Source organism: Drosophila santomea, unplaced genomic scaffold (assembly GCF_016746245.2).
Source record: "Drosophila santomea strain STO CAGO 1482 unplaced genomic scaffold, Prin_Dsan_1.1 Segkk98_quiver_pilon_scaf, whole genome shotgun sequence".
NCBI classification, from domain to species: domain Eukaryota; kingdom Metazoa; phylum Arthropoda; class Insecta; order Diptera; family Drosophilidae; genus Drosophila; species Drosophila santomea.
The window spans coordinates 35,946-57,478 of NW_025319029.1; the positions used below are offsets into that span (position 1 = coordinate 35,946).

Genomic DNA, 21,533 nt, shown 5'->3' on the forward strand with positions numbered 1-21,533 from the left:
CGAGGAGGAGAGCACTTTGACAATACGACTGCTAGCAGTCATTTACTATGTTGATGTTTGCTTGAAGTGCAAACTTTTTTTTTAAATATAAAGTGTTTAAAATATTTAATAAAAATATGTTTTAATAGTTCTACATTCTTAAATAATTATTTTTTCACTATGAATTTTTCAAATGTTGATATATGGTTTTAGTGACTTTATAATGTTATTTGAACTTGAATATTCACATTTTTAACTAGAGCAATTTATAAAAAAACATGTTTTTAAATTATAAATCATGAAAATAATTTAGAGATTCCCGATGTTTATTACAACTTTAACTTTCGACCTTTAGGAAAACCTAAAAAAGGAGCGTCTATTATTGATTGAGATACTTTATTACTTGATTTAAGTTGACAATGAACTACATAAAAAGTTTTCTCTACGGCATCATTCAGCAATAGTTTTTGATTCTAAAAAATACATATATTGTCAAAAACAATGGATTTTTAATATTTTCTTAAAATAATAACGTGTTTGCTTAGTAGATTAAAGTTTTCATGCATTTTTATAAATAATTTGTCTAAAATAAATCAATTTCCCTGCCATATATCAGCCTTCATATAGTATGTCATACAATGTTTTCATTTAATAAAAAATATAAAGCAATCTTTTTTGTATTATCTCTTTCTTTTATATATTAGATATTCAATTTCCCAACGTAATTAACCAATTTCTAAACAAGTTTTTACAGATCTTTTATTTTTTACAGACGGTTGAAGGGGCAGTTCCACTTGCCCCGCACGATCTCTTCAATAATATTCCCAAATTGAGTTAAAACTAAGAAAAAATTTTAATTAACAATCTTTATGTTCTAGTTTTCTGTTACTTTCCAAATATTGGACAGACCGATATAATTACATTATTTCCAAACTGTCATTCGCAGAATTTTGATTTTTTATAGATGTTTGAAGGTAACGTGGTTCTTGCTCCGTATGACTATTTCAGTGTTATTTCTAAAGGAAGCACTAATAAAAAATATAAAACAACTGTTTTTATATTAACCTTTTCTTTTATTTTATTAATGTTGGGCTCACAATTAAAATAACAATATTTCGATTCTTTCATTAGCAGAATTTCTATTTTTTGAAATGTTTGAAGGTTCAGTGCCGTTTGCCCCTTATAAACATTTCAATAATATATTCAGCTGAACTTAACACAAAGACAAAATATAGAATATCAATTGTTATTATTTTCTATATATAATATTATATTCTAATATATATTCTTTTATAAATAGGCTGCAAAAGAAAAGTTTAAATCTCATTGAATGTGGTTTGTGGTCCTGAAAAGGACCGATTGTAGAGTATGCTAGGGCTTGGGCTGCCAGTTGAAGCCTTGCAACTTAAGCACGCTCGCCGCGGATGCGTCGCGCTAATTGGATGTCCTTCGGCATTATGGTGACACGTTTGGCATGAATGGCACACAAGTTGGTATCTTCAAAGAGACCAACCAGATAGGCTTCGCTAGCTTCCTGCAGGGCCATAACAGCCGAGCTCTGGAATCGCAAGTCAGTCTTAAAGTCCTGAGCGATTTCACGCACCAGACGCTGGAAAGGCAGTTTGCGGATCAGAAGCTCTGTGCTCTTTTGGTAGCGACGGATCTCACGCAAGGCCACTGTTCCAGGGCGATAGCGGTGGGGCTTCTTTACACCTCCAGTCGCAGGGGCGCTCTTGCGAGCGGCCTTAGTAGCCAGTTGTTTGCGTGGCGCCTTTCCACCAGTCGATTTGCGTGCAGTTTGCTTGGTACGAGCCATTTCCGATTTGAGTTTCACCACAGTTCACGTTCACTACTTCACGTTTCAAAACACAATAAACGATCAGAGCATTTGCTACCTACTTATATAGCAAGCGTGGATGGTGAGAAAGAGAAAGAGAAACAGAGGCCATCTCATTTGACAAGCGAGGAACGAAACGAACATATCATTCGTACTCTCTCGGGTTTTTGGCGTTTTACGTATAAATAGAGGCACACAGAAAATATTGAAATTAGTTCTTCAGTGACTTTCGGACTGTGTGTGCAGAATAGTATAAAACAGTGAATAATGACTGGTCGTGGTAAAGGAGGCAAGGGATTGGGAAAAGGTGGCGCCAAGCGTCATCGCAAAGTGCTTCGTGATAACATCCAAGGTATCACGAAGCCTGCTATCCGCCGTTTGGCTCGTCGTGGCGGTGTGAAGCGCATATCTGGACTCATATACGAGGAAACGCGTGGTGTTCTGAAGGTTTTCTTGGAGAACGTAATTCGTGATGCCGTCACCTACACCGAACACGCTAAGAGAAAGACTGTTACAGCCATGGATGTTGTGTACGCTCTGAAGAGGCAAGGCCGCACCCTCTACGGATTTGGCGGTTAAACAAAAAGTCCTGTACTTTTATTAAGCAATCGGTCCTTTTCAGGACCACCACTCACTTTTTAAAAGGAGGTACATTTTCAAAAAAATATTTCCTTTTATTGGATGGGAATCCCAAGAATGAGGTAGTCCGCTATTGCATCAAACTAAATGTCGATCATTGATTGCTTTTTCAGGTAGACCAAATTGAGAGTATAGTGTGTATCTATTGATAGATTCATAACATGGCTTTGTACAGACTGTACTGAATTCAGACACCGTGTGTATATCAACGCATCGTGGAGTGCGAAAAATAAAAAAACTGCTTTATATTTTATATAATAGAAAATTCGAAAAATCTTACTGCATATATAAATAAAATATGACAATTCTTAAAATAATTTTTTGTATAATTTATTCAATACAACATAATAGTAGTTAAAAATTTTTTCAAATCTTTGGTAACAATTTGGTCGTCCTGAAAAGGACGGTTTGATTTACGATTTTATGTACAAGTAGGGTTTCAGCTTTTGAAACGTTTAGTTTAAGCCTTCTTCTCGGTCTTTTTGGGCAACAGAACAGCCTGAATATTCGGCAAGACTCCACCTTGGGCAATAGTGACGCCGGAGAGCAGCTTGTTTAACTCCTCGTCGTTGCGGATGGCCAGCTGTAAATGACGCGGAATAATTCTAGTCTTCTTGTTGTCACGAGCAGCATTGCCTGCCAACTCGAGAACTTCAGCGGCCAGATATTCCATTACGGCTGCTAGGTAAACTGGAGCGCCTGCACCAACACGCTCGGCGTAGTTGCCCTTCCGGAGCAGACGGTGAATACGGCCCACAGGGAATTGAAGACCGGCACGGTTGGAGCGGGACTTTGCCTTTCCCTTCACTTTGCCACCTTTTCCACGTCCAGACATTTTGCTTTGCGTTTATTTCACTTAGTTCACTTTACACACGGAACACGAATGCTGGCCGAACCCCGGCAGGGAAATATTTATACTTTTTCGTCTGCCAGCGCTTTCAGTTAGGGGTGGGTGACTTAGACCTGAAATGATTGCCCGTAAAAAAGTATAAAAATGAACGCGTTCGGAGCCACATTATGATAAGTGAATTGTGTTTGTGAAAATATAAGTAAAGTAAATAATGCCGCCGAAAACTAGTGGAAAGGCAGCCAAGAAGGCTGGCAAGGCTCAGAAGAATATCACCAAGACCGACAAGAAAAAGAAGCGCAAGAGGAAGGAGAGCTATGCCATCTACATTTACAAGGTTCTCAAGCAGGTCCATCCTGACACCGGCATTTCATCTAAGGCGATGAGCATCATGAACAGCTTTGTAAATGATATTTTCGAGCGCATTGCTGCCGAGGCGTCTCGTCTGGCTCACTACAACAAGCGCTCGACCATCACCAGTCGAGAAATCCAAACGGCTGTTCGCCTGCTTCTGCCGGGAGAGTTGGCCAAGCATGCTGTCAGTGAGGGAACCAAGGCTGTCACCAAGTACACCAGCTCCAAATAATTTGTTCCTACGAATGCTGCGGACAATAATCCAAAACGGCCCTTTTCAGGGCCACAATGTGTTTCACCAAGGAAATGTATTTTTCAATATATCGTCGATTTCAACTTATCCATCCCCAATATGGGGTTAAAATTGTTCAAATTTGATTAGATATATACCAAAAAATCGGAAATGAAAACTCAATACGCTCAAAAAGCAACGTAATTCAATAACCAGACACGACGCGATGGTTGCCAATAAAATTAATGGAGCATTTTAATTTTCAAATAGTATTTAAATGAAAGTTTTTTCTCTTGCAACGGAATCGTTGTAGCCCTGAAAAGGGCTTGTTTAAACAAATTTCAGATCTGGAAATCTAAAATTTTGATTGCGAACATGTACTTTTCACAATTTACTTCTTGGCAGCCGTAGTCTTTGCTTTCGGCTTCTTGGCCGTAGCAGAAACCGCTGCTTTCTTCGCAGTCTTTTTGGGTTTTGCAGACGCCGCTGGCTTTGCCTTTGGGGCTTTGGCTGCTGCAGCCTTCGACTTCGCTGCGGTCGCGGTCGCTTTCGCCTTTGTTGCGGCGGGCTTCGACTTTACGATTCCAGTTTTCTTAGCATCCTTGGCTTTTGCCTTCTCGGTTTTCTTTTTCTCGGCAGTCTTTTTGGTGGCCACAGCCTTCTTAGCCTTGGGCTTTTTGTCAGCAGCCCCAGCGGCAGTTTTTTTGGAGGAAGCACCAGTCTTCTTGGATGCTACCTTCTTGCTTTCCACTTTTTTCTCAGCAGACAAAACCCTCGACTTCGCCTTCGGATCCTTATCCTTCTTGGCGGAGGCCGAAAGTTTAAATGATCCAGATGCACCCTTTCCCTTTGTTTGGATAAGCTTTCCATTGACCACGGCCGATTTTAAGTACTTCTTGATGAATGGAGCTAACTTTTGGGCGTCGCATTTATAAGTGGCAGTGATATATTTTTTTATTGCCAGAAGTGATGAGCCGCCACGTTCCTTTAAATTTTTAATCGAAGCGTCCACCATTTGCTGAGTTGGCGGATGTGACGGCGCCGCATTGGCTTTCTTTGCCTTTGTGCCGGCAGATCCAGATGCCTTTTTTTGGGCCACCTTTTTCTCAACTGTCGCGGATGGGGCAGCCACTGGAGAAGCGGACGTTGCAACTGCAGAATCAGACATTTTTCTTCACTAAGAACACTTTTTTTCTTCAGAAAATGGTCCGCGCGCTGTTTGCCAACCTCCCTCGCTCGGATGAGAATCGAGGAGGAGAGCACTTTGACAATACGACTGCTAGCAGTCATTTACTATGTTGATGTTTGCTTGAAGTGCAAACTTTTTTTTTAAATATAAAGTGTTTAAAATATTTAATAAAAATATGTTTTAATAGTTCTACATTCTTAAATAATTATTTTTTCACTATGAATTTTTCAAATGTTGATATATGGTTTTAGTGACTTTATAATGTTATTTGAACTTGAATATTCACATTTTTAACTAGAGCAATTTATAAAAAAACATGTTTTTAAATTATAAATCATGAAAATAATTTAGAGATTCCCGATGTTTATTACAACTTTAACTTTCGACCTTTAGGAAAACCTAAAAAAGGAGCGTCTATTATTGATTGAGATACTTTATTACTTGATTTAAGTTGACAATGAACTACATAAAAAGTTTTCTCTACGGCATCATTGAGCAATAGTTTTGATTCTAAAAAATACATATATTGTCAAAAACAATGGATTTTTAATATTTTCTTAAAATAATAACGTGTTTGCTTAAGTAGATTAAAGTTTTCATGCATTTTTATAAATAATTTGTCTAAAATAAATCAATTTCCCTGCCATATATCAGCCTTCATATAGTATGTCATACAATGTTTTCATTTAATAAAAAATATAAAGCAATCTTTTTTGTATTATCTCTTTCTTTTATATATTAGATATTCAATTTCCCAACGTAATTAACCAATTTCTAAACAAGTTTTTACAGATCTTTTATTTTTTACAGACGGTTGAAGGGGCAGTTCCACTTGCCCCGCACGATCTCTTCAATAATATTCCCAAATTGAGTTAAAACTAAGAAAAAATTTTAATTAACAATCTTTATGTTCTAGTTTTCTGTTACTTTCCAAATATTGGACAGACCGATATAATTACATTATTTCCAAACTGTCATTCGCAGAATTTTGATTTTTTATAGATGTTTGAAGGTAACGTGGTTCTTGCTCCGTATGACTATTTCAGTGTTATTTCTAAAGGAAGCACTAATAAAAAATATAAAACAACTGTTTTTATATTAACCTTTTCTTTTATTTTATTAATGTTGGGCTCACAATTAAAATAACAATATTTCGATTCTTTCATTAGCAGAATTTCTATTTTTTTGAAATGTTTGAAGGTTCAGTGCCGTTTGCCCCTTATAAACATTTCAATAATATATTCAGCTGAACTTAACACAAAGACAAAATATAGAATATCAATTGTTATTATTTTCTATATATAATATTATATTCTAATATATATTCTTTTATAAATAGGCTGCAAAAGAAAAGTTTAAATCTCATTGAATGTGGTTTGTGGTCCTGAAAAGGACCGATTGTAGAGTATGCTAGGGCTTGGGCTGCCAGTTGAAGCCTTGACAACTTAAGCACGCTCGCCGCGGATGCGTCGCGCTAATTGGATGTCCTTCGGCATTATGGTGACACGTTTGGCATGAATGGCACACAAGTTGGTATCTTCAAAGAGACCAACCAGATAGGCTTCGCTAGCTTCCTGCAGGGCCATAACAGCCGAGCTCTGGAATCGCAAGTCAGTCTTAAAGTCCTGAGCGATTTCACGCACCAGACGCTGGAAAGGCAGTTTGCGGATCAGAAGCTCTGTGCTCTTTTGGTAGCGACGGATCTCACGCAAGGCCACTGTTCCAGGGCGATAGCGGTGGGGCTTCTTTACACCTCCAGTCGCAGGGGCGCTCTTGCGAGCGGCCTTAGTAGCCAGTTGTTTGCGTGGCGCCTTTCCACCAGTCGATTTGCGTGCAGTTTGCTTGGTACGAGCCATTTCCGATTTGAGTTTCACCACAGTTCACGTTCACTACTTCACGTTTCAAAACACAATAAACGATCAGAGCATTTGCTACCTACTTATATAGCAAGCGTGGATGGTGAGAAAGAGAAAGAGAAACAGAGGCCATCTCATTTGACAAGCGAGGAACGAAACGAACATATCATTCGTACTCTCTCGGGTTTTTGGCGTTTTACGTATAAATAGAGGCACACAGAAAATGTTGAAATTAGTTCTTCAGTGACTTTCGGACTGTGTGTGTGCAGAATAGTATAAAACAGTGAATAATGACTGGTCGTGGTAAAGGAGGCAAGGGATTGGGAAAAGGTGGCGCCAAGCGTCATCGCAAAGTGCTTCGTGATAACATCCAAGGTATCACGAAGCCTGCTATCCGCCGTTTGGCTCGTCGTGGCGGTGTGAAGCGCATATCTGGACTCATATACGAGGAAACGCGTGGTGTTCTGAAGGTTTTCTTGGAGAACGTAATTCGTGATGCCGTCACCTACACCGAACACGCTAAGAGAAAGACTGTTACAGCCATGGATGTTGTGTACGCTCTGAAGAGGCAAGGCCGCACCCTCTACGGATTTGGCGGTTAAACAAAAAGTCCTGTACTTTTATTAAGCAATCGGTCCTTTTCAGGACCACCACTCACTTTTAAAAGGAGGTACATTTTCAAAAAAATATTTCCTTTTATTGGATGGGAATCCCAAGAATGAGGTAGTCCGCTATTGCATCAAACTAAATGTCGATCATTGATTGCTTTTTCAGGTAGACCAAATTGAGAGTATAGTGTGTATCTATTGATAGATTCATAACATGGCTTTGTACAGACTGTACTGAATTCAGACACCGTGTGTATATCAACGCATCGTGGAGTGCGAAAAATAAAAAAACTACTTTATATTTTATATAATAGAAAATTGAAAAATCTTACTGCATATATAAATAAAATATGACAATTCTTAAAATAATTTTTTGTATAATTTATTCAATACAACATAATAGTAGTTAAAAATTTTTTCAAATCTTTGGTAACAATTTGGTCGTCCTGAAAAGGACGGTTTGATTTTATGTACAAGTAGGGTTTCAGCTTTTGAAACGTTTAGTTTAAGCCTTCTTCTCGGTCTTTTTGGGCAACAGAACAGCCTGAATATTCGGCAAGACTCCACCTTGGGCAATAGTGACGCCGGAGAGCAGCTTGTTTAACTCCTCGTCGTTGCGGATGGCCAGCTGTAAATGACGCGGAATAATTCTAGTCTTCTTGTTGTCACGAGCAGCATTGCCTGCCAACTCGAGAACTTCAGCGGCCAGATATTCCATTACGGCTGCTAGGTAAACTGGAGCGCCTGCACCAACACGCTCGGCGTAGTTGCCCTTCCGGAGCAGACGGTGAATACGGCCCACAGGGAATTGAAGACCGGCACGGTTGGAGCGGGACTTTGCCTTTCCCTTCACTTTGCCACCTTTTCCACGTCCAGACATTTTGCTTTGCGTTTATTTCACTTAGTTCACTTTACACACGGAACACGAATGCTGGCCGAACCCCGGCAGGGAAATATTTATACTTTTTCGTCTGCCAGCGCTTTCAGTTAGGGGTGGGTGACTTAGACCTGAAATGATTGCCCGTAAAAAAGTATAAAAATGAACGCGTTCGGAGCCACATTATGATAAGTGAATTGTGTTTGTGAAAATATAAGTAAAGTAAATAATGCCGCCGAAAACTAGTGGAAAGGCAGCCAAGAAGGCTGGCAAGGCTCAGAAGAATATCACCAAGACCGACAAGAAAAAGAAGCGCAAGAGGAAGGAGAGCTATGCCATCTACATTTACAAGGTTCTCAAGCAGGTCCATCCTGACACCGGCATTTCATCTAAGGCGATGAGCATCATGAACAGCTTTGTAAATGATATTTTCGAGCGCATTGCTGCCGAGGCGTCTCGTCTGGCTCACTACAACAAGCGCTCGACCATCACCAGTCGAGAAATCCAAACGGCTGTTCGCCTGCTTCTGCCGGGAGAGTTGGCCAAGCATGCTGTCAGTGAGGGAACCAAGGCTGTCACCAAGTACACCAGCTCCAAATAATTTGTTCCTACGAATGCTGCGGACAATAATCCAAAACGGCCCTTTTCAGGGCCACAATGTGTTTCACCAAGGAAATGTATTTTTCAATATATCGTCGATTTCAACTTATCCATCCCCAATATGGGGTTAAAATTGTTCAAATTTGATTAGATATATACCAAAAAATCGGAAATGAAAACTCAATACGCTCAAAAAGCAACGTAATTCAATAACCAGACACGACGCGATGGTTGCCAATAAAATTAATGGAGCATTTTAATTTTCAAATAGTATTTAAATGAAAGTTTTTTCTCTTGCAACGGAATCGTTGTAGCCCTGAAAAGGGCTTGTTTAAACAAATTTCAGATCTTGAAATCTAAAATTTTGATTGCGAACATGTACTTTTCACAATTTACTTCTTGGCAGCCGTAGTCTTTGCTTTCGGCTTCTTGGCCGTAGCAGAAACCGCTGCTTTCTTCGCAGTCTTTTTGGGTTTTGCAGACGCCGCTGGCTTTGCCTTTGGGGCTTTGGCTGCTGCAGCCTTCGACTTCGCTGCGGTCGCGGTCGCTTTCGCCTTTGTTGCGGCGGGCTTCGACTTTACGATTCCAGTTTTCTTAGCATCCTTGGCTTTTGCCTTCTCGGTTTTCTTTTTCTCGGCAGTCTTTTTGGTGGCCACAGCCTTCTTAGCCTTGGGCTTTTTGTCAGCAGCCCCAGCGGCAGTTTTTTTGGAGGAAGCACCAGTCTTCTTGGATGCTACCTTCTTGCTTTCCACTTTTTTCTCAGCAGACAAAACCCTCGACTTCGCCTTCGGATCCTTATCCTTCTTGGCGGAGGCCGAAAGTTTAAATGATCCAGATGCACCCTTTCCCTTTGTTTGGATAAGCTTTCCATTGACCACGGCCGATTTTAAGTACTTCTTGATGAATGGAGCTAACTTTTGGGCGTCGCATTTATAAGTGGCAGTGATATATTTTTTTATTGCCAGAAGTGATGAGCCGCCACGTTCCTTTAAATTTTTAATCGAAGCGTCCACCATTTGCTGAGTTGGCGGATGTGACGGCGCCGCATTGGCTTTCTTTGCCTTTGTGCCGGCAGATCCAGATGCCTTTTTTTGGGCCACCTTTTTCTCAACTGTCGCGGATGGGGCAGCCACTGGAGAAGCGGACGTTGCAACTGCAGAATCAGACATTTTTCTTCACTAAGAACACTTTTTTTCTTCAGAAAATGGTCCGCGCGCTGTTTGCCAACCTCCCTCGCTCGGATGAGAATCGAGGAGGAGAGCACTTTGACAATACGACTGCTAGCAGTCATTTACTATGTTGATGTTTGCTTGAAGTGCAAACTTTTTTTTTAAATATAAAGTGTTTAAAATATTTAATAAAAATATGTTTTAATAGTTCTACATTCTTAAATAATTATTTTTTCACTATGAATTTTTCAAATGTTGATATATGGTTTTAGTGACTTTATAATGTTATTTGAACTTGAATATTCACATTTTTAACTAGAGCAATTTATAAAAAAACATGTTTTTAAATTATAAATCATGAAAATAATTTAGAGATTCCCGATGTTTATTACAACTTTAACTTTCGACCTTTAGGAAAACCTAAAAAAGGAGCGTCTATTATTGATTGAGATACTTTATTACTTGATTTAAGTTGACAATGAACTACATAAAAAGTTTTCTCTACGGCATCATTCAGCAATAGTTTTTGATTCTAAAAAATACATATATTGTCAAAAACAATGGATTTTTAATATTTTCTTAAAATAATAACGTGTTTGCTTAGTAGATTAAAGTTTTCATGCATTTTTATAAATAATTTGTCTAAAATAAATCAATTTCCCTGCCATATATCAGCCTTCATATAGTATGTCATACAATGTTTTCATTTAATAAAAAATATAAAGCAATCTTTTTTGTATTATCTCTTTCTTTTATATATTAGATATTCAATTTCCCAACGTAATTAACCAATTTCTAAACAAGTTTTTACAGATCTTTTATTTTTTACAGACGGTTGAAGGGGCAGTTCCACTTGCCCCGCACGATCTCTTCAATAATATTCCCAAATTGAGTTAAAACTAAGAAAAAATTTTAATTAACAATCTTTATGTTCTAGTTTTCTGTTACTTTCCAAATATTGGACAGACCGATATAATTACATTATTTCCAAACTGTCATTCGCAGAATTTTGATTTTTTATAGATGTTTGAAGGTAACGTGGTTCTTGCTCCGTATGACTATTTCAGTGTTATTTCTAAAGGAAGCACTAATAAAAAATATAAAACAACTGTTTTTATATTAACCTTTTCTTTTATTTTATTAATGTTGGGCTCACAATTAAAATAACAATATTTCGATTCTTTCATTAGCAGAATTTCTATTTTTTTGAAATGTTTGAAGGTTCAGTGCCGTTTGCCCCTTATAAACATTTCAATAATATATTCAGCTGAACTTAACACAAAGACAAAATATAGAATATCAATTGTTATTATTTTCTATATATAATATTATATTCTAATATATATTCTTTTATAAATAGGCTGCAAAAGAAAAGTTTAAATCTCATTGAATGTGGTTTGTGGTCCTGAAAAGGACCGATTGTAGAGTATGCTAGGGCTTGGGCTGCCAGTTGAAGCCTTGCAACTTAAGCACGCTCGCCGCGGATGCGTCGCGCTAATTGGATGTCCTTCGGCATTATGGTGACACGTTTGGCATGAATGGCACACAAGTTGGTATCTTCAAAGAGACCAACCAGATAGGCTTCGCTAGCTTCCTGCAGGGCCATAACAGCCGAGCTCTGGAATCGCAAGTCAGTCTTAAAGTCCTGAGCGATTTCACGCACCAGACGCTGGAAAGGCAGTTTGCGGATCAGAAGCTCTGTGCTCTTTTGGTAGCGACGGATCTCACGCAAGGCCACTGTTCCAGGGCGATAGCGGTGGGGCTTCTTTACACCTCCAGTCGCAGGGGCGCTCTTGCGAGCGGCCTTAGTAGCCAGTTGTTTGCGTGGCGCCTTTCCACCAGTCGATTTGCGTGCAGTTTGCTTGGTACGAGCCATTTCCGATTTGAGTTTCACCACAGTTCACGTTCACTACTTCACGTTTCAAAACACAATAAACGATCAGAGCATTTGCTACCTACTTATATAGCAAGCGTGGATGGTGAGAAAGAGAAAGAGAAACAGAGGCCATCTCATTTGACAAGCGAGGAACGAAACGAACATATCATTCGTACTCTCTCGGGTTTTTGGCGTTTTACGTATAAATAGAGGCACACAGAAAATGTTGAAATTAGTTCTTCAGTGACTTTCGGACTGTGTGTGCAGAATAGTATAAAACAGTGAATAATGACTGGTCGTGGTAAAGGAGGCAAGGGATTGGGAAAAGGTGGCGCCAAGCGTCATCGCAAAGTGCTTCGTGATAACATCCAAGGTATCACGAAGCCTGCTATCCGCCGTTTGGCTCGTCGTGGCGGTGTGAAGCGCATATCTGGACTCATATACGAGGAAACGCGTGGTGTTTGAAGGTTTTCTTGGAGAACGTAATTCGTGATGCCGTCACCTACACCGAACACGCTAAGAGAAAGACTGTTACAGCCATGGATGTTGTGTACGCTCTGAAGAGGCAAGGCCGCACCCTCTACGGATTTGGCGGTTAAACAAAAAGTCCTGTACTTTTATTAAGCAATCGGTCCTTTTCAGGACCACCACTCACTTTTAAAAGGAGGTACATTTTCAAAAAAATATTTCTTTTATTGGATGGGAATCCCAAGAATGAGGTAGTCCGCTATTGCATCAAACTAAATGTCGATCATTGATTGCTTTTTCAGGTAGACCAAATTGAGAGTATAGTGTGTATCTATTGATAGATTCATAACATGGCTTTGTACAGACTGTACTGAATTCAGACACCGTGTGTATATCAACGCATCGTGGAGTGCGAAAAATAAAAAAACTACTTTATATTTTATATAATAGAAAATTTGAAAAATCTTACTGCATATATAAATAAAATATGACAATTCTTAAAATAATTTTTTGTATAATTTATTCAATACAACATAATAGTAGTTAAAAATTTTTTCAAATCTTTGGTAACAATTTGGTCGTCCTGAAAAGGACGGTTTGATTGACGATTTTATGTACAAGTAGGGTTTCAGCTTTTGAAACGTTTAGTTTAAGCCTTCTTCTCGGTCTTTTTGGGCAACAGAACAGCCTGAATATTCGGCAAGACTCCACCTTGGGCAATAGTGACGCCGGAGAGCAGCTTGTTTAACTCCTCGTCGTTGCGGATGGCCAGCTGTAAATGACGCGGAATAATTCTAGTCTTCTTGTTGTCACGAGCAGCATTGCCTGCCAACTCGAGAACTTCAGCGGCCAGATATTCCATTACGGCTGCTAGGTAAACTGGAGCGCCTGCACCAACACGCTCGGCGTAGTTGCCCTTCCGGAGCAGACGGTGAATACGGCCCACAGGGAATTGAAGACCGGCACGGTTGGAGCGGGACTTTGCCTTTCCCTTCACTTTGCCACCTTTTCCACGTCCAGACATTTTGCTTTGCGTTTATTTCACTTAGTTCACTTTACACACGGAACACGAATGCTGGCCGAACCCCGGCAGGGAAATATTTATACTTTTTCGTCTGCCAGCGCTTTCAGTTAGGGGTGGGTGACTTAGACCTGAAATGATTGCCCGTAAAAAAGTATAAAAATGAACGCGTTCGGAGCCACATTATGATAAGTGAATTGTGTTTGTGAAAATATAAGTAAAGTAAATAATGCCGCCGAAAACTAGTGGAAAGGCAGCCAAGAAGGCTGGCAAGGCTCAGAAGAATATCACCAAGACCGACAAGAAAAAGAAGCGCAAGAGGAAGGAGAGCTATGCCATCTACATTTACAAGGTTCTCAAGCAGGTCCATCCTGACACCGGCATTTCATCTAAGGCGATGAGCATCATGAACAGCTTTGTAAATGATATTTTCGAGCGCATTGCTGCCGAGGCGTCTCGTCTGGCTCACTACAACAAGCGCTCGACCATCACCAGTCGAGAAATCCAAACGGCTGTTCGCCTGCTTCTGCCGGGAGAGTTGGCCAAGCATGCTGTCAGTGAGGGAACCAAGGCTGTCACCAAGTACACCAGCTCCAAATAATTTGTTCCTACGAATGCTGCGGACAATAATCCAAAACGGCCCTTTTCAGGGCCACAATGTGTTTCACCAAGGAAATGTATTTTTCAATATATCGTCGATTTCAACTTATCCATCCCCAATATGGGGTTAAAATTGTTCAAATTTGATTAGATATATACCAAAAAATCGGAAATGAAAACTCAATACGCTCAAAAAGCAACGTAATTCAATAACCAGACACGACGCGATGGTTGCCAATAAAATTAATGGAGCATTTTAATTTTCAAATAGTATTTAAATGAAAGTTTTTTCTCTTGCAACGGAATCGTTGTAGCCCTGAAAAGGGCTTGTTTAAACAAATTTCAGATCTGGAAATCTAAAATTTTGATTGCGAACATGTACTTTTCACAATTTACTTCTTGGCAGCCGTAGTCTTTGCTTTCGGCTTCTTGGCCGTAGCAGAAACCGCTGCTTTCTTCGCAGTCTTTTTGGGTTTTGCAGACGCCGCTGGCTTTGCCTTTGGGGCTTTGGCTGCTGCAGCCTTCGACTTCGCTGCGGTCGCGGTCGCTTTCGCCTTTGTTGCGGCGGGCTTCGACTTTACGATTCCAGTTTTCTTAGCATCCTTGGCTTTTGCCTTCTCGGTTTTCTTTTTCTCGGCAGTCTTTTTGGTGGCCACAGCCTTCTTAGCCTTGGGCTTTTTGTCAGCAGCCCCAGCGGCAGTTTTTTTGGAGGAAGCACCAGTCTTCTTGGATGCTACCTTCTTGCTTTCCACTTTTTTCTCAGCAGACAAAACCCTCGACTTCGCCTTCGGATCCTTATCCTTCTTGGCGGAGGCCGAAAGTTTAAATGATCCAGATGCACCCTTTCCCTTTGTTTGGATAAGCTTTCCATTGACCACGGCCGATTTTAAGTACTTCTTGATGAATGGAGCTAACTTTTGGGCGTCGCATTTATAAGTGGCAGTGATATATTTTTTTATTGCCAGAAGTGATGAGCCGCCACGTTCCTTTAAATTTTTAATCGAAGCGTCCACCATTTGCTGAGTTGGCGGATGTGACGGCGCCGCATTGGCTTTCTTTGCCTTTGTGCCGGCAGATCCAGATGCCTTTTTTTGGGCCACCTTTTTCTCAACTGTCGCGGATGGGGCAGCCACTGGAGAAGCGGACGTTGCAACTGCAGAATCAGACATTTTTCTTCACTAAGAACACTTTTTTTCTTCAGAAAATGGTCCGCGCGCTGTTTGCCAACCTCCCTCGCTCGGATGAGAATCGAGGAGGAGAGCACTTTGACAATACGACTGCTAGCAGTCATTTACTATGTTGATGTTTGCTTGAAGTGCAAACTTTTTTTTTAAATATAAAGTGTTTAAAATATTTAATAAAAATATGTTTTAATAGTTCTACATTCTTAAATAATTATTTTTTCACTATGAATTTTTCAAATGTTGATATATGGTTTTAGTGACTTTATAATGTTATTTGAACTTGAATATTCACATTTTTAACTAGAGCAATTTATAAAAAAACATGTTTTTAAATTATAAATCATGAAAATAATTTAGAGATTCCCGATGTTTATTACAACTTTAACTTTCGACCTTTAGGAAAACCTAAAAAAGGAGCGTCTATTATTGATTGAGATACTTTATTACTTGATTTAAGTTGACAATGAACTACATAAAAAGTTTTCTCTACGGCATCATTCAGCAATAGTTTTTGATTCTAAAAAATACATATATTGTCAAAAACAATGGATTTTTAATATTTTCTTAAAATAATAACGTGTTTGCTTAAGTAGATTAAAGTTTTCATGCATTTTTATAAATAATTTGTCTAAAATAAATCAATTTCCCTGCCATATATCAGCCTTCATATAGTATGTCATACAATGTTTTCATTTAATAAAAAATATAAAGCAATCTTTTTTGTATTATCTCTTTCTTTTATATATTAGATATTCAATTTCCCAACGTAATTAACCAATTTCTAAACAAGTTTTTACAGATCTTTTATTTTTTACAGACGGTTGAAGGGGCAGTTCCACTTGCCCCGCACGATCTCTTCAATAATATTCCCAAATTGAGTTAAAACTAAGAAAAAATTTTAATTAACAATCTTTATGTTCTAGTTTTCTGTTACTTTCCAAATATTGGACAGACCGATATAATTACATTATTTCCAAACTGTCATTCGCAGAATTTTGATTTTTTATAGATGTTTGAAGGTAACGTGGTTCTTGCTCCGTATGACTATTTCAGTGTTATTTCTAAAGGAAGCACTAATAAAAAATATAAAACAACTGTTTTTATATTAACCTTTTCTTTTATTTTATTAATGTTGGGCTCACAATTAAAATAACAATATTTCGATTCTTTCATTAGCAGAATTTCTATTTTTTTGAAATGTTTGAAGGTTCAGTGCCGTTTGCCCCTTATAAACATTTCAATAATATATTCAGCTGAACTTAACACAAAGACAAAATATAGAATATCAATTGTTATTATTTTCTATATATAATATTATATTCTAATATATATTCTTTTATAAATAGGCTGCAAAAGAAAAGTTTAAATCTCATTGAATGTGGTTTGTGGTCCTGAAAAGGACCGATTGTAGAGTATGCTAGGGCTTGGGCTGCCAGTTGAAGCCTTGCAACTTAAGCACGCTCGCCGCGGATGCGTCGCGCTAATTGGATGTCCTTCGGCATTATGGTGACACGTTTGGCATGAATGGCACACAAGTTGGTATCTTCAAAGAGACCAACCAGATAGGCTTCGCTAGCTTCCTGCAGGGCCATAACAGCCGAGCTCTGGAATCGCAAGTCAGTCTTAAAGTCCTGAGCGATTTCACGCACCAGACGCTGGAAAGGCAGTTTGCGGATCAGAAGCTCTGTGCTCTTTTGGTAGCGACGGATCTCACGCAAGGCCACTGTTCCAGGGCGATAGCGGTGGGGCTTCTTTACACCTCCAGTCGCAGGGGCGCTCTTGCGAGCGGCCTTAGTAGCCAGTTGTTTGCGTGGCGCCTTTCCACCAGTCGATTTGCGTGCAGTTTGCTTGGTACGAGCCATTTCCGATTTGAGTTTCACCACAGTTCACGTTCACTACTTCACGTTTCAAAACACAATAAACGATCAGAGCATTTGCTACCTACTTATATAGCAAGCGTGGATGGTGAGAAAGAGAAAGAGAAACAGAGGCCATCTCATTTGACAAGCGAGGAACGAAACGAACATATCATTCGTACTCTCTCGGGTTTTTGGCGTTTTACGTATAAATAGAGGCACACAGAAAATGTTGAAATTAGTTCTTCAGTGACTTTCGGACTGTGTGTGCAGAATAGTATAAAACAGTGAATAATGACTGGTCGTGGTAAAGGAGGCAAGGGATTGGGAAAAGGTGGCGCCAAGCGTCATCGCAAAGTGCTTCGTGATAACATCCAAGGTATCACGAAGCCTGCTATCCGCCGTTTGGCTCGTCGTGGCGGTGTGAAGCGCATATCTGGACTCATATACGAGGAAACGCGTGGTGTTTGAAGGTTTTCTTGGAGAACGTAATTCGTGATGCCGTCACCTACACCGAACACGCTAAGAGAAAGACTGTTACAGCCATGGATGTTGTGTACGCTCTGAAGAGGCAAGGCCGCACCCTCTACGGATTTGGCGGTTAACAAAAAGTCCTGTACTTTTATTAAGCAATCGGTCCTTTTCAGGACCACCACTCACTTATTAAAAGGAGGTACATTTTCAAACAAATATTTCTTTTATTGGATGGGAATCCCAAGAATGAGGTAGTCCGTTATTGCATCAAACTAAATGTCGATCATTGATTGCTTTTTCAGGTAGACCAAATTGAGAGTATAGTGTGTATCTATTGATAGATTCATAACATGGCTTTGTACAGACTGTACTGAATTCAGACACCGTGTGTATATCAACGCATCGTGGAGTGCGAAAAATAAAAAAACTACTTTATATTTTATATAATAGAAAATTTGAAAAATCTTACTGCATATATAAATAAAATATGACAATTCTTAAAATAATTTTTTGTATAATTTATTCAATACAACATAATAGTAGTTAAAAATTTTTTCAAATCTTTGGTAACAATTTGGTCGTCCTGAAAAGGACGGTTTGATTGACGATTTTATGTACAAGTAGGGTTTCAGCTTTTGAAACGTTTAGTTTAAGCCTTCTTCTCGGTCTTTTTGGGCAACAGAACAGCCTGAATATTCGGCAAGACTCCACCTTGGGCAATAGTGACGCCGGAGAGCAGCTTGTTTAACTCCTCGTCGTTGCGGATGGCCAGCTGTAAATGACGCGGAATAATTCTAGTCTTCTTGTTGTCACGAGCAGCATTGCCTGCCAACTCGAGAACTTCAGCGGCCAGATATTCCATTACGGCTGCTAGGTAAACTGGAGCGCCTGCACCAACACGCTCGGCGTAGTTGCCCTTCCGGAGCAGACGGTGAATACGGCCCACAGGGAATTGAAGACCGGCACGGTTGGAGCGGGACTTTGCCTTTCCCTTCACTTTGCCACCTTTTCCACGTCCAGACATTTTGCTTTGCGTTTATTTCACTTAGTTCACTTTACACACGGAACACGAATGCTGGCCGAACCCCGGCAGGGAAATATTTATACTTTTTCGTCTGCCAGCGCTTTCAGTTAGGGGTGGGTGACTTAGACCTGAAATGATTGCCCGTAAAAAAGTATAAAAATGAACGCGTTCGGAGCCACATTATGATAAGTGAATTGTGTTTGTGAAAATATAAGTAAAGTAAATAATGCCGCCGAAAACTAGTGGAAAGGCAGCCAAGAAGGCTGGCAAGGCTCAGAAGAATATCACCAAGACCGACAAGAAAAAGAAGCGCAAGAGGAAGGAGAGCTATGCCATCTACATTTACAAGGTTCTCAAGCAGGTCCATCCTGACACCGGCATTTCATCTAAGGCGATGAGCATCATGAACAGCTTTGTAAATGATATTTTCGAGCGCATTGCTGCCGAGGCGTCTCGTCTGGCTCACTACAACAAGCGCTCGACCATCACCAGTCGAGAAATCCAAACGGCTGTTCGCCTGCTTCTGCCGGGAGAGTTGGCCAAGCATGCTGTCAGTGAGGGAACCAAGGCTGTCACCAAGTACACCAGCTCCAAATAATTTGTTCCTACGAATGCTGCGGACAATAATCCAAAACGGCCCTTTTCAGGGCCACAATGTGTTTCACCAAGGAAATGTATTTTTCAATATATCGTCGATTTCAACTTATCCATCCCCAATATGGGGTTAAAATTGTTCAAATTTGATTAGATATATACCAAAAAATCGGAAATGAAAACTCAATACGCTCAAAAAGCAACGTAATTCAATAACCAGACACGACGCGATGGTTGCCAATAAAATTAATGGAGCATTTTAATTTTCAAATAGTATTTAAATGAAAGTTTTTTCTCTTGCAACGGAATCGTTGTAGCCCTGAAAAGGGCTTGTTTAAACAAATTTCAGATCTGGAAATCTAAAATTTTGATTGCGAACATGTACTTTTCACAATTTACTTCTTGGCAGCCGTAGTCTTTGCTTTCGGCTTCTTGGCCGTAGCAGAAACCGCTGCTTTCTTCGCAGTCTTTTTGGGTTTTGCAGACGCCGCTGGCTTTGCCTTTGGGGCTTTGGCTGCTGCAGCCTTCGACTTCGCTGCGGTCGCGGTCGCTTTCGCCTTTGTTGCGGCGGGCTTCGACTTTACGATTCCAGTTTTCTTAGCATCCTTGGCTTTTGCCTTCTCGGTTTTCTTTTTCTCGGCAGTCTTTTTGGTGGCCACAGCCTTCTTAGCCTTGGGCTTTTTGTCAGCAGCCCCAGCGGCAGTTTTTTTGGAGGAAGCACCAGTCTTCTTGGATGCTACCTTCTTGCTTTCCACTTTTTTCTCAGCAGACAAAACCCTCGACTTCGCCTTCGGATCCTTATCCTTCTTGGCGGAGGCCGAAAGTTTAAATGATCCAGATGCACCCTTTCCCTTTGTTTGGATAAGCTTTCCATTGACCACGGCCGATTTTAAGTACTTCTTGATGAATGGAGCTAACTTTTGGGCGTCGCATTTATAAGTGGCAGTGATATATTTTTTTATTGCCAGAAGTGATGAGCCGCCACGTTCCTTTAAATTTTTAATCGAAGCGTCCACCATTTGCTGAGTTGGCGGATGTGACGGCGCCGCATTGGCTTTCTTTGCCTTTGTGCCGGCAGATCCAGATGCCTTTTTTTGGGCCACCTTTTTCTCAACTGTCGCGGATGGGGCAGCCACTGGAGAAGCGGACGTTGCAACTGCAGAATCAGACATTTTTCTTCACTAAGAACACTTTTTTTCTTCAGAAAATGGTCCGCGCGCTTTTTGCCAACCTCCCTCGCTCGGATGAGAATCGAGGAGGAGAGCACTTTGACAATACGACTGCTAGCAGTCATTTACTATGTTGATGTTTGCTTGAAGTGCAAACTTTTTTTTTAAATATAAAGTGTTTAAAATATTTAATAAAAATATGTTTTAATAGTTCTACATTCTTAAATAATTATTTTTTCACTATGAATTTTTCAAATGTTGATATATGGTTTTAGTGACTTTATAATGTTATTTGAACTTGAATATTCACATTTTTAACTAGAGCAATTTATAAAAAAACATGTTTTTAAATTATAAATCATGAAAATAATTTAGAGATTCCCGATGTTTATTACAACTTTAACTTTCGACCTTTAGGAAAACCTAAAAAAGGAGCGTCTATTATTGATTGAGATACTTTATTACTTGATTTAAGTTGACAATGAACTACATAAAAAGTTTTCTCTACGGCATCATTCAGCAATAGTTTTTGATTCTAAAAAATACATATATTGTCAAAAACAATGGATTTTTAATATTTTCTTAAAATAATAACGTGTTTGCTTAGTAGATTAAAGTTTTCATGCATTTTTATAAATAATTTGTCTAAAATAAATCAATTTCCCTGCCATATATCAGCCTTCATATAGTATGTCATACAATGTTTTCATTTAATAAAAAATATAAAGCAATCTTTTTTGTATTATCTCTTTCTTTTATATATTAGATATTCAATTTCCCAACGTAATTAACCAATTTCTAAACAAGTTTTTACAGATCTTTTATTTTTTACAGACGGTTGAAGGGGCAGTTCCACTTGCCCCGCACGATCTCTTCAATAATATTCCCAAATTGAGTTAAAACTAAGAAAAAATTTTAATTAACAATCTTTATGTTCTAGTTTTCTGTTACTTTCCAAATATTGGACAGACCGATATAATTACATTATTTCCAAACTGTCATTCGCAGAATTTTGATTTTTTATAGATGTTTGAAGGTAACGTGGTTCTTGCTCCGTATGACTATTTCAGTGTTATTTCT

At 39.3% G+C, this 21,533-nt stretch overlaps 14 protein-coding genes and 2 pseudogenes across 14 annotated transcripts; 8 read left to right on the forward strand and 8 right to left on the reverse strand.

Moving 5' to 3' along the window:
* Positions 1 to 2,044: 2,044 nt before the first annotated feature.
* On the forward strand, positions 2,045 to 2,440 carry LOC120457983 (histone H4). Its single transcript, XM_039645477.2, has one exon. The coding sequence runs from the start codon at positions 2,084 to 2,086 to the stop codon at positions 2,393 to 2,395; it is 312 nt and encodes a 103-aa protein (XP_039501411.2). The 5' UTR covers positions 2,045 to 2,083; the 3' UTR covers positions 2,396 to 2,440.
* Positions 2,441 to 2,850: 410 nt separating this feature from the next.
* LOC120457932 (histone H2A) lies at positions 2,851 to 3,351 on the reverse strand. Its single transcript, XM_039645438.2, has one exon. The coding sequence runs from the start codon at positions 3,288 to 3,290 to the stop codon at positions 2,916 to 2,918; it is 375 nt and encodes a 124-aa protein (XP_039501372.1). The 5' UTR covers positions 3,291 to 3,351; the 3' UTR covers positions 2,851 to 2,915.
* Positions 2,851 to 8,482, reverse strand: LOC120457934 (histone H2A). Its single transcript, XM_039645440.2, has 2 exons — positions 8,012 to 8,482; positions 2,851 to 2,880 (listed from the first exon to the last, which is right to left on the reverse strand). The coding sequence occupies exon 1, from the start codon at positions 8,419 to 8,421 to the stop codon at positions 8,047 to 8,049; it is 375 nt and encodes a 124-aa protein (XP_039501374.1). The 5' UTR covers positions 8,422 to 8,482; the 3' UTR covers positions 2,851 to 2,880; positions 8,012 to 8,046.
* LOC120457947 (histone H2B) lies at positions 3,420 to 3,936 on the forward strand. The gene has a single exon (XM_039645453.2). The coding sequence runs from the start codon at positions 3,517 to 3,519 to the stop codon at positions 3,886 to 3,888; it is 372 nt and encodes a 123-aa protein (XP_039501387.1). The 5' UTR covers positions 3,420 to 3,516; the 3' UTR covers positions 3,889 to 3,936.
* LOC120457918 (histone H1) lies at positions 4,207 to 5,086 on the reverse strand. The gene has a single exon (XM_039645423.2). The coding sequence runs from the start codon at positions 5,054 to 5,056 to the stop codon at positions 4,280 to 4,282; it is 777 nt and encodes a 258-aa protein (XP_039501357.1). The 5' UTR covers positions 5,057 to 5,086; the 3' UTR covers positions 4,207 to 4,279.
* On the forward strand, positions 7,156 to 7,580 carry LOC120457972 (histone H4). Its single transcript, XM_039645473.2, has one exon. It carries the CDS (start codon positions 7,224 to 7,226, stop codon positions 7,533 to 7,535), a length of 312 nt encoding a protein of 103 aa, XP_039501407.1. The 5' UTR covers positions 7,156 to 7,223; the 3' UTR covers positions 7,536 to 7,580.
* A 69-nt stretch (positions 8,483 to 8,551) lies between the features above and the next one.
* Positions 8,552 to 9,067, forward strand: LOC120457952 (histone H2B). Its single transcript, XM_039645458.2, has one exon. It carries the CDS (start codon positions 8,648 to 8,650, stop codon positions 9,017 to 9,019), a length of 372 nt encoding a protein of 123 aa, XP_039501392.1. The 5' UTR covers positions 8,552 to 8,647; the 3' UTR covers positions 9,020 to 9,067.
* Positions 9,068 to 9,334: 267 nt separating this feature from the next.
* On the reverse strand, positions 9,335 to 10,217 carry LOC120457920 (histone H1). Its single transcript, XM_039645426.1, has one exon. It carries the CDS (start codon positions 10,185 to 10,187, stop codon positions 9,411 to 9,413), a length of 777 nt encoding a protein of 258 aa, XP_039501360.1. The 5' UTR covers positions 10,188 to 10,217; the 3' UTR covers positions 9,335 to 9,410.
* A 2,081-nt stretch (positions 10,218 to 12,298) lies between these two features.
* Positions 12,299 to 12,707, forward strand: LOC120457974 (annotated as a pseudogene).
* Positions 12,708 to 13,115: 408 nt separating this feature from the next.
* On the reverse strand, positions 13,116 to 13,616 carry LOC120457936 (histone H2A). The gene has a single exon (XM_039645443.2). The coding sequence runs from the start codon at positions 13,553 to 13,555 to the stop codon at positions 13,181 to 13,183; it is 375 nt and encodes a 124-aa protein (XP_039501377.1). The 5' UTR covers positions 13,556 to 13,616; the 3' UTR covers positions 13,116 to 13,180.
* A 68-nt stretch (positions 13,617 to 13,684) lies between these two features.
* On the forward strand, positions 13,685 to 14,201 carry LOC120457948 (histone H2B). The gene has a single exon (XM_039645454.2). The coding sequence runs from the start codon at positions 13,782 to 13,784 to the stop codon at positions 14,151 to 14,153; it is 372 nt and encodes a 123-aa protein (XP_039501388.1). The 5' UTR covers positions 13,685 to 13,781; the 3' UTR covers positions 14,154 to 14,201.
* A 270-nt stretch (positions 14,202 to 14,471) lies between these two features.
* On the reverse strand, positions 14,472 to 15,351 carry LOC120457916 (histone H1). The gene has a single exon (XM_039645421.2). The coding sequence runs from the start codon at positions 15,319 to 15,321 to the stop codon at positions 14,545 to 14,547; it is 777 nt and encodes a 258-aa protein (XP_039501355.1). The 5' UTR covers positions 15,322 to 15,351; the 3' UTR covers positions 14,472 to 14,544.
* Positions 15,352 to 17,433: 2,082 nt separating this feature from the next.
* LOC120457965 lies at positions 17,434 to 17,841 on the forward strand (annotated as a pseudogene).
* A 409-nt stretch (positions 17,842 to 18,250) lies between these two features.
* LOC120457935 (histone H2A) lies at positions 18,251 to 18,751 on the reverse strand. Its single transcript, XM_039645442.2, has one exon. It carries the CDS (start codon positions 18,688 to 18,690, stop codon positions 18,316 to 18,318), a length of 375 nt encoding a protein of 124 aa, XP_039501376.1. The 5' UTR covers positions 18,691 to 18,751; the 3' UTR covers positions 18,251 to 18,315.
* Positions 18,752 to 18,819: 68 nt separating this feature from the next.
* Positions 18,820 to 19,336, forward strand: LOC120457949 (histone H2B). The gene has a single exon (XM_039645455.2). It carries the CDS (start codon positions 18,917 to 18,919, stop codon positions 19,286 to 19,288), a length of 372 nt encoding a protein of 123 aa, XP_039501389.1. The 5' UTR covers positions 18,820 to 18,916; the 3' UTR covers positions 19,289 to 19,336.
* Positions 19,337 to 19,606: 270 nt separating this feature from the next.
* Positions 19,607 to 20,496, reverse strand: LOC120457915 (histone H1). The gene has a single exon (XM_039645420.2). It carries the CDS (start codon positions 20,454 to 20,456, stop codon positions 19,680 to 19,682), a length of 777 nt encoding a protein of 258 aa, XP_039501354.1. The 5' UTR covers positions 20,457 to 20,496; the 3' UTR covers positions 19,607 to 19,679.
* Between the last annotated feature and the right edge of the window lie 1,037 nt (positions 20,497 to 21,533).

Coding starts and splice junctions, on each gene's coding strand:
- LOC120457952 (XM_039645458.2), top strand. CDS start 8,648: ATGCCGCCGAAAACTAGTGGAAAGGCAGCCAAGAAGGCTGGCAAGGCT.
- LOC120457983 (XM_039645477.2), top strand. CDS start 2,084: ATGACTGGTCGTGGTAAAGGAGGCAAGGGATTGGGAAAAGGTGGCGCC.
- LOC120457932 (XM_039645438.2), bottom strand. CDS start 3,290: ATGTCTGGACGTGGAAAAGGTGGCAAAGTGAAGGGAAAGGCAAAGTCC.
- LOC120457972 (XM_039645473.2), top strand. CDS start 7,224: ATGACTGGTCGTGGTAAAGGAGGCAAGGGATTGGGAAAAGGTGGCGCC.
- LOC120457949 (XM_039645455.2), top strand. CDS start 18,917: ATGCCGCCGAAAACTAGTGGAAAGGCAGCCAAGAAGGCTGGCAAGGCT.
- LOC120457947 (XM_039645453.2), top strand. CDS start 3,517: ATGCCGCCGAAAACTAGTGGAAAGGCAGCCAAGAAGGCTGGCAAGGCT.
- LOC120457920 (XM_039645426.1), bottom strand. CDS start 10,187: ATGTCTGATTCTGCAGTTGCAACGTCCGCTTCTCCAGTGGCTGCCCCA.
- LOC120457934 (XM_039645440.2), bottom strand. CDS start 8,421: ATGTCTGGACGTGGAAAAGGTGGCAAAGTGAAGGGAAAGGCAAAGTCC.
- LOC120457935 (XM_039645442.2), bottom strand. CDS start 18,690: ATGTCTGGACGTGGAAAAGGTGGCAAAGTGAAGGGAAAGGCAAAGTCC.
- LOC120457936 (XM_039645443.2), bottom strand. CDS start 13,555: ATGTCTGGACGTGGAAAAGGTGGCAAAGTGAAGGGAAAGGCAAAGTCC.
- LOC120457916 (XM_039645421.2), bottom strand. CDS start 15,321: ATGTCTGATTCTGCAGTTGCAACGTCCGCTTCTCCAGTGGCTGCCCCA.
- LOC120457948 (XM_039645454.2), top strand. CDS start 13,782: ATGCCGCCGAAAACTAGTGGAAAGGCAGCCAAGAAGGCTGGCAAGGCT.
- LOC120457918 (XM_039645423.2), bottom strand. CDS start 5,056: ATGTCTGATTCTGCAGTTGCAACGTCCGCTTCTCCAGTGGCTGCCCCA.
- LOC120457915 (XM_039645420.2), bottom strand. CDS start 20,456: ATGTCTGATTCTGCAGTTGCAACGTCCGCTTCTCCAGTGGCTGCCCCA.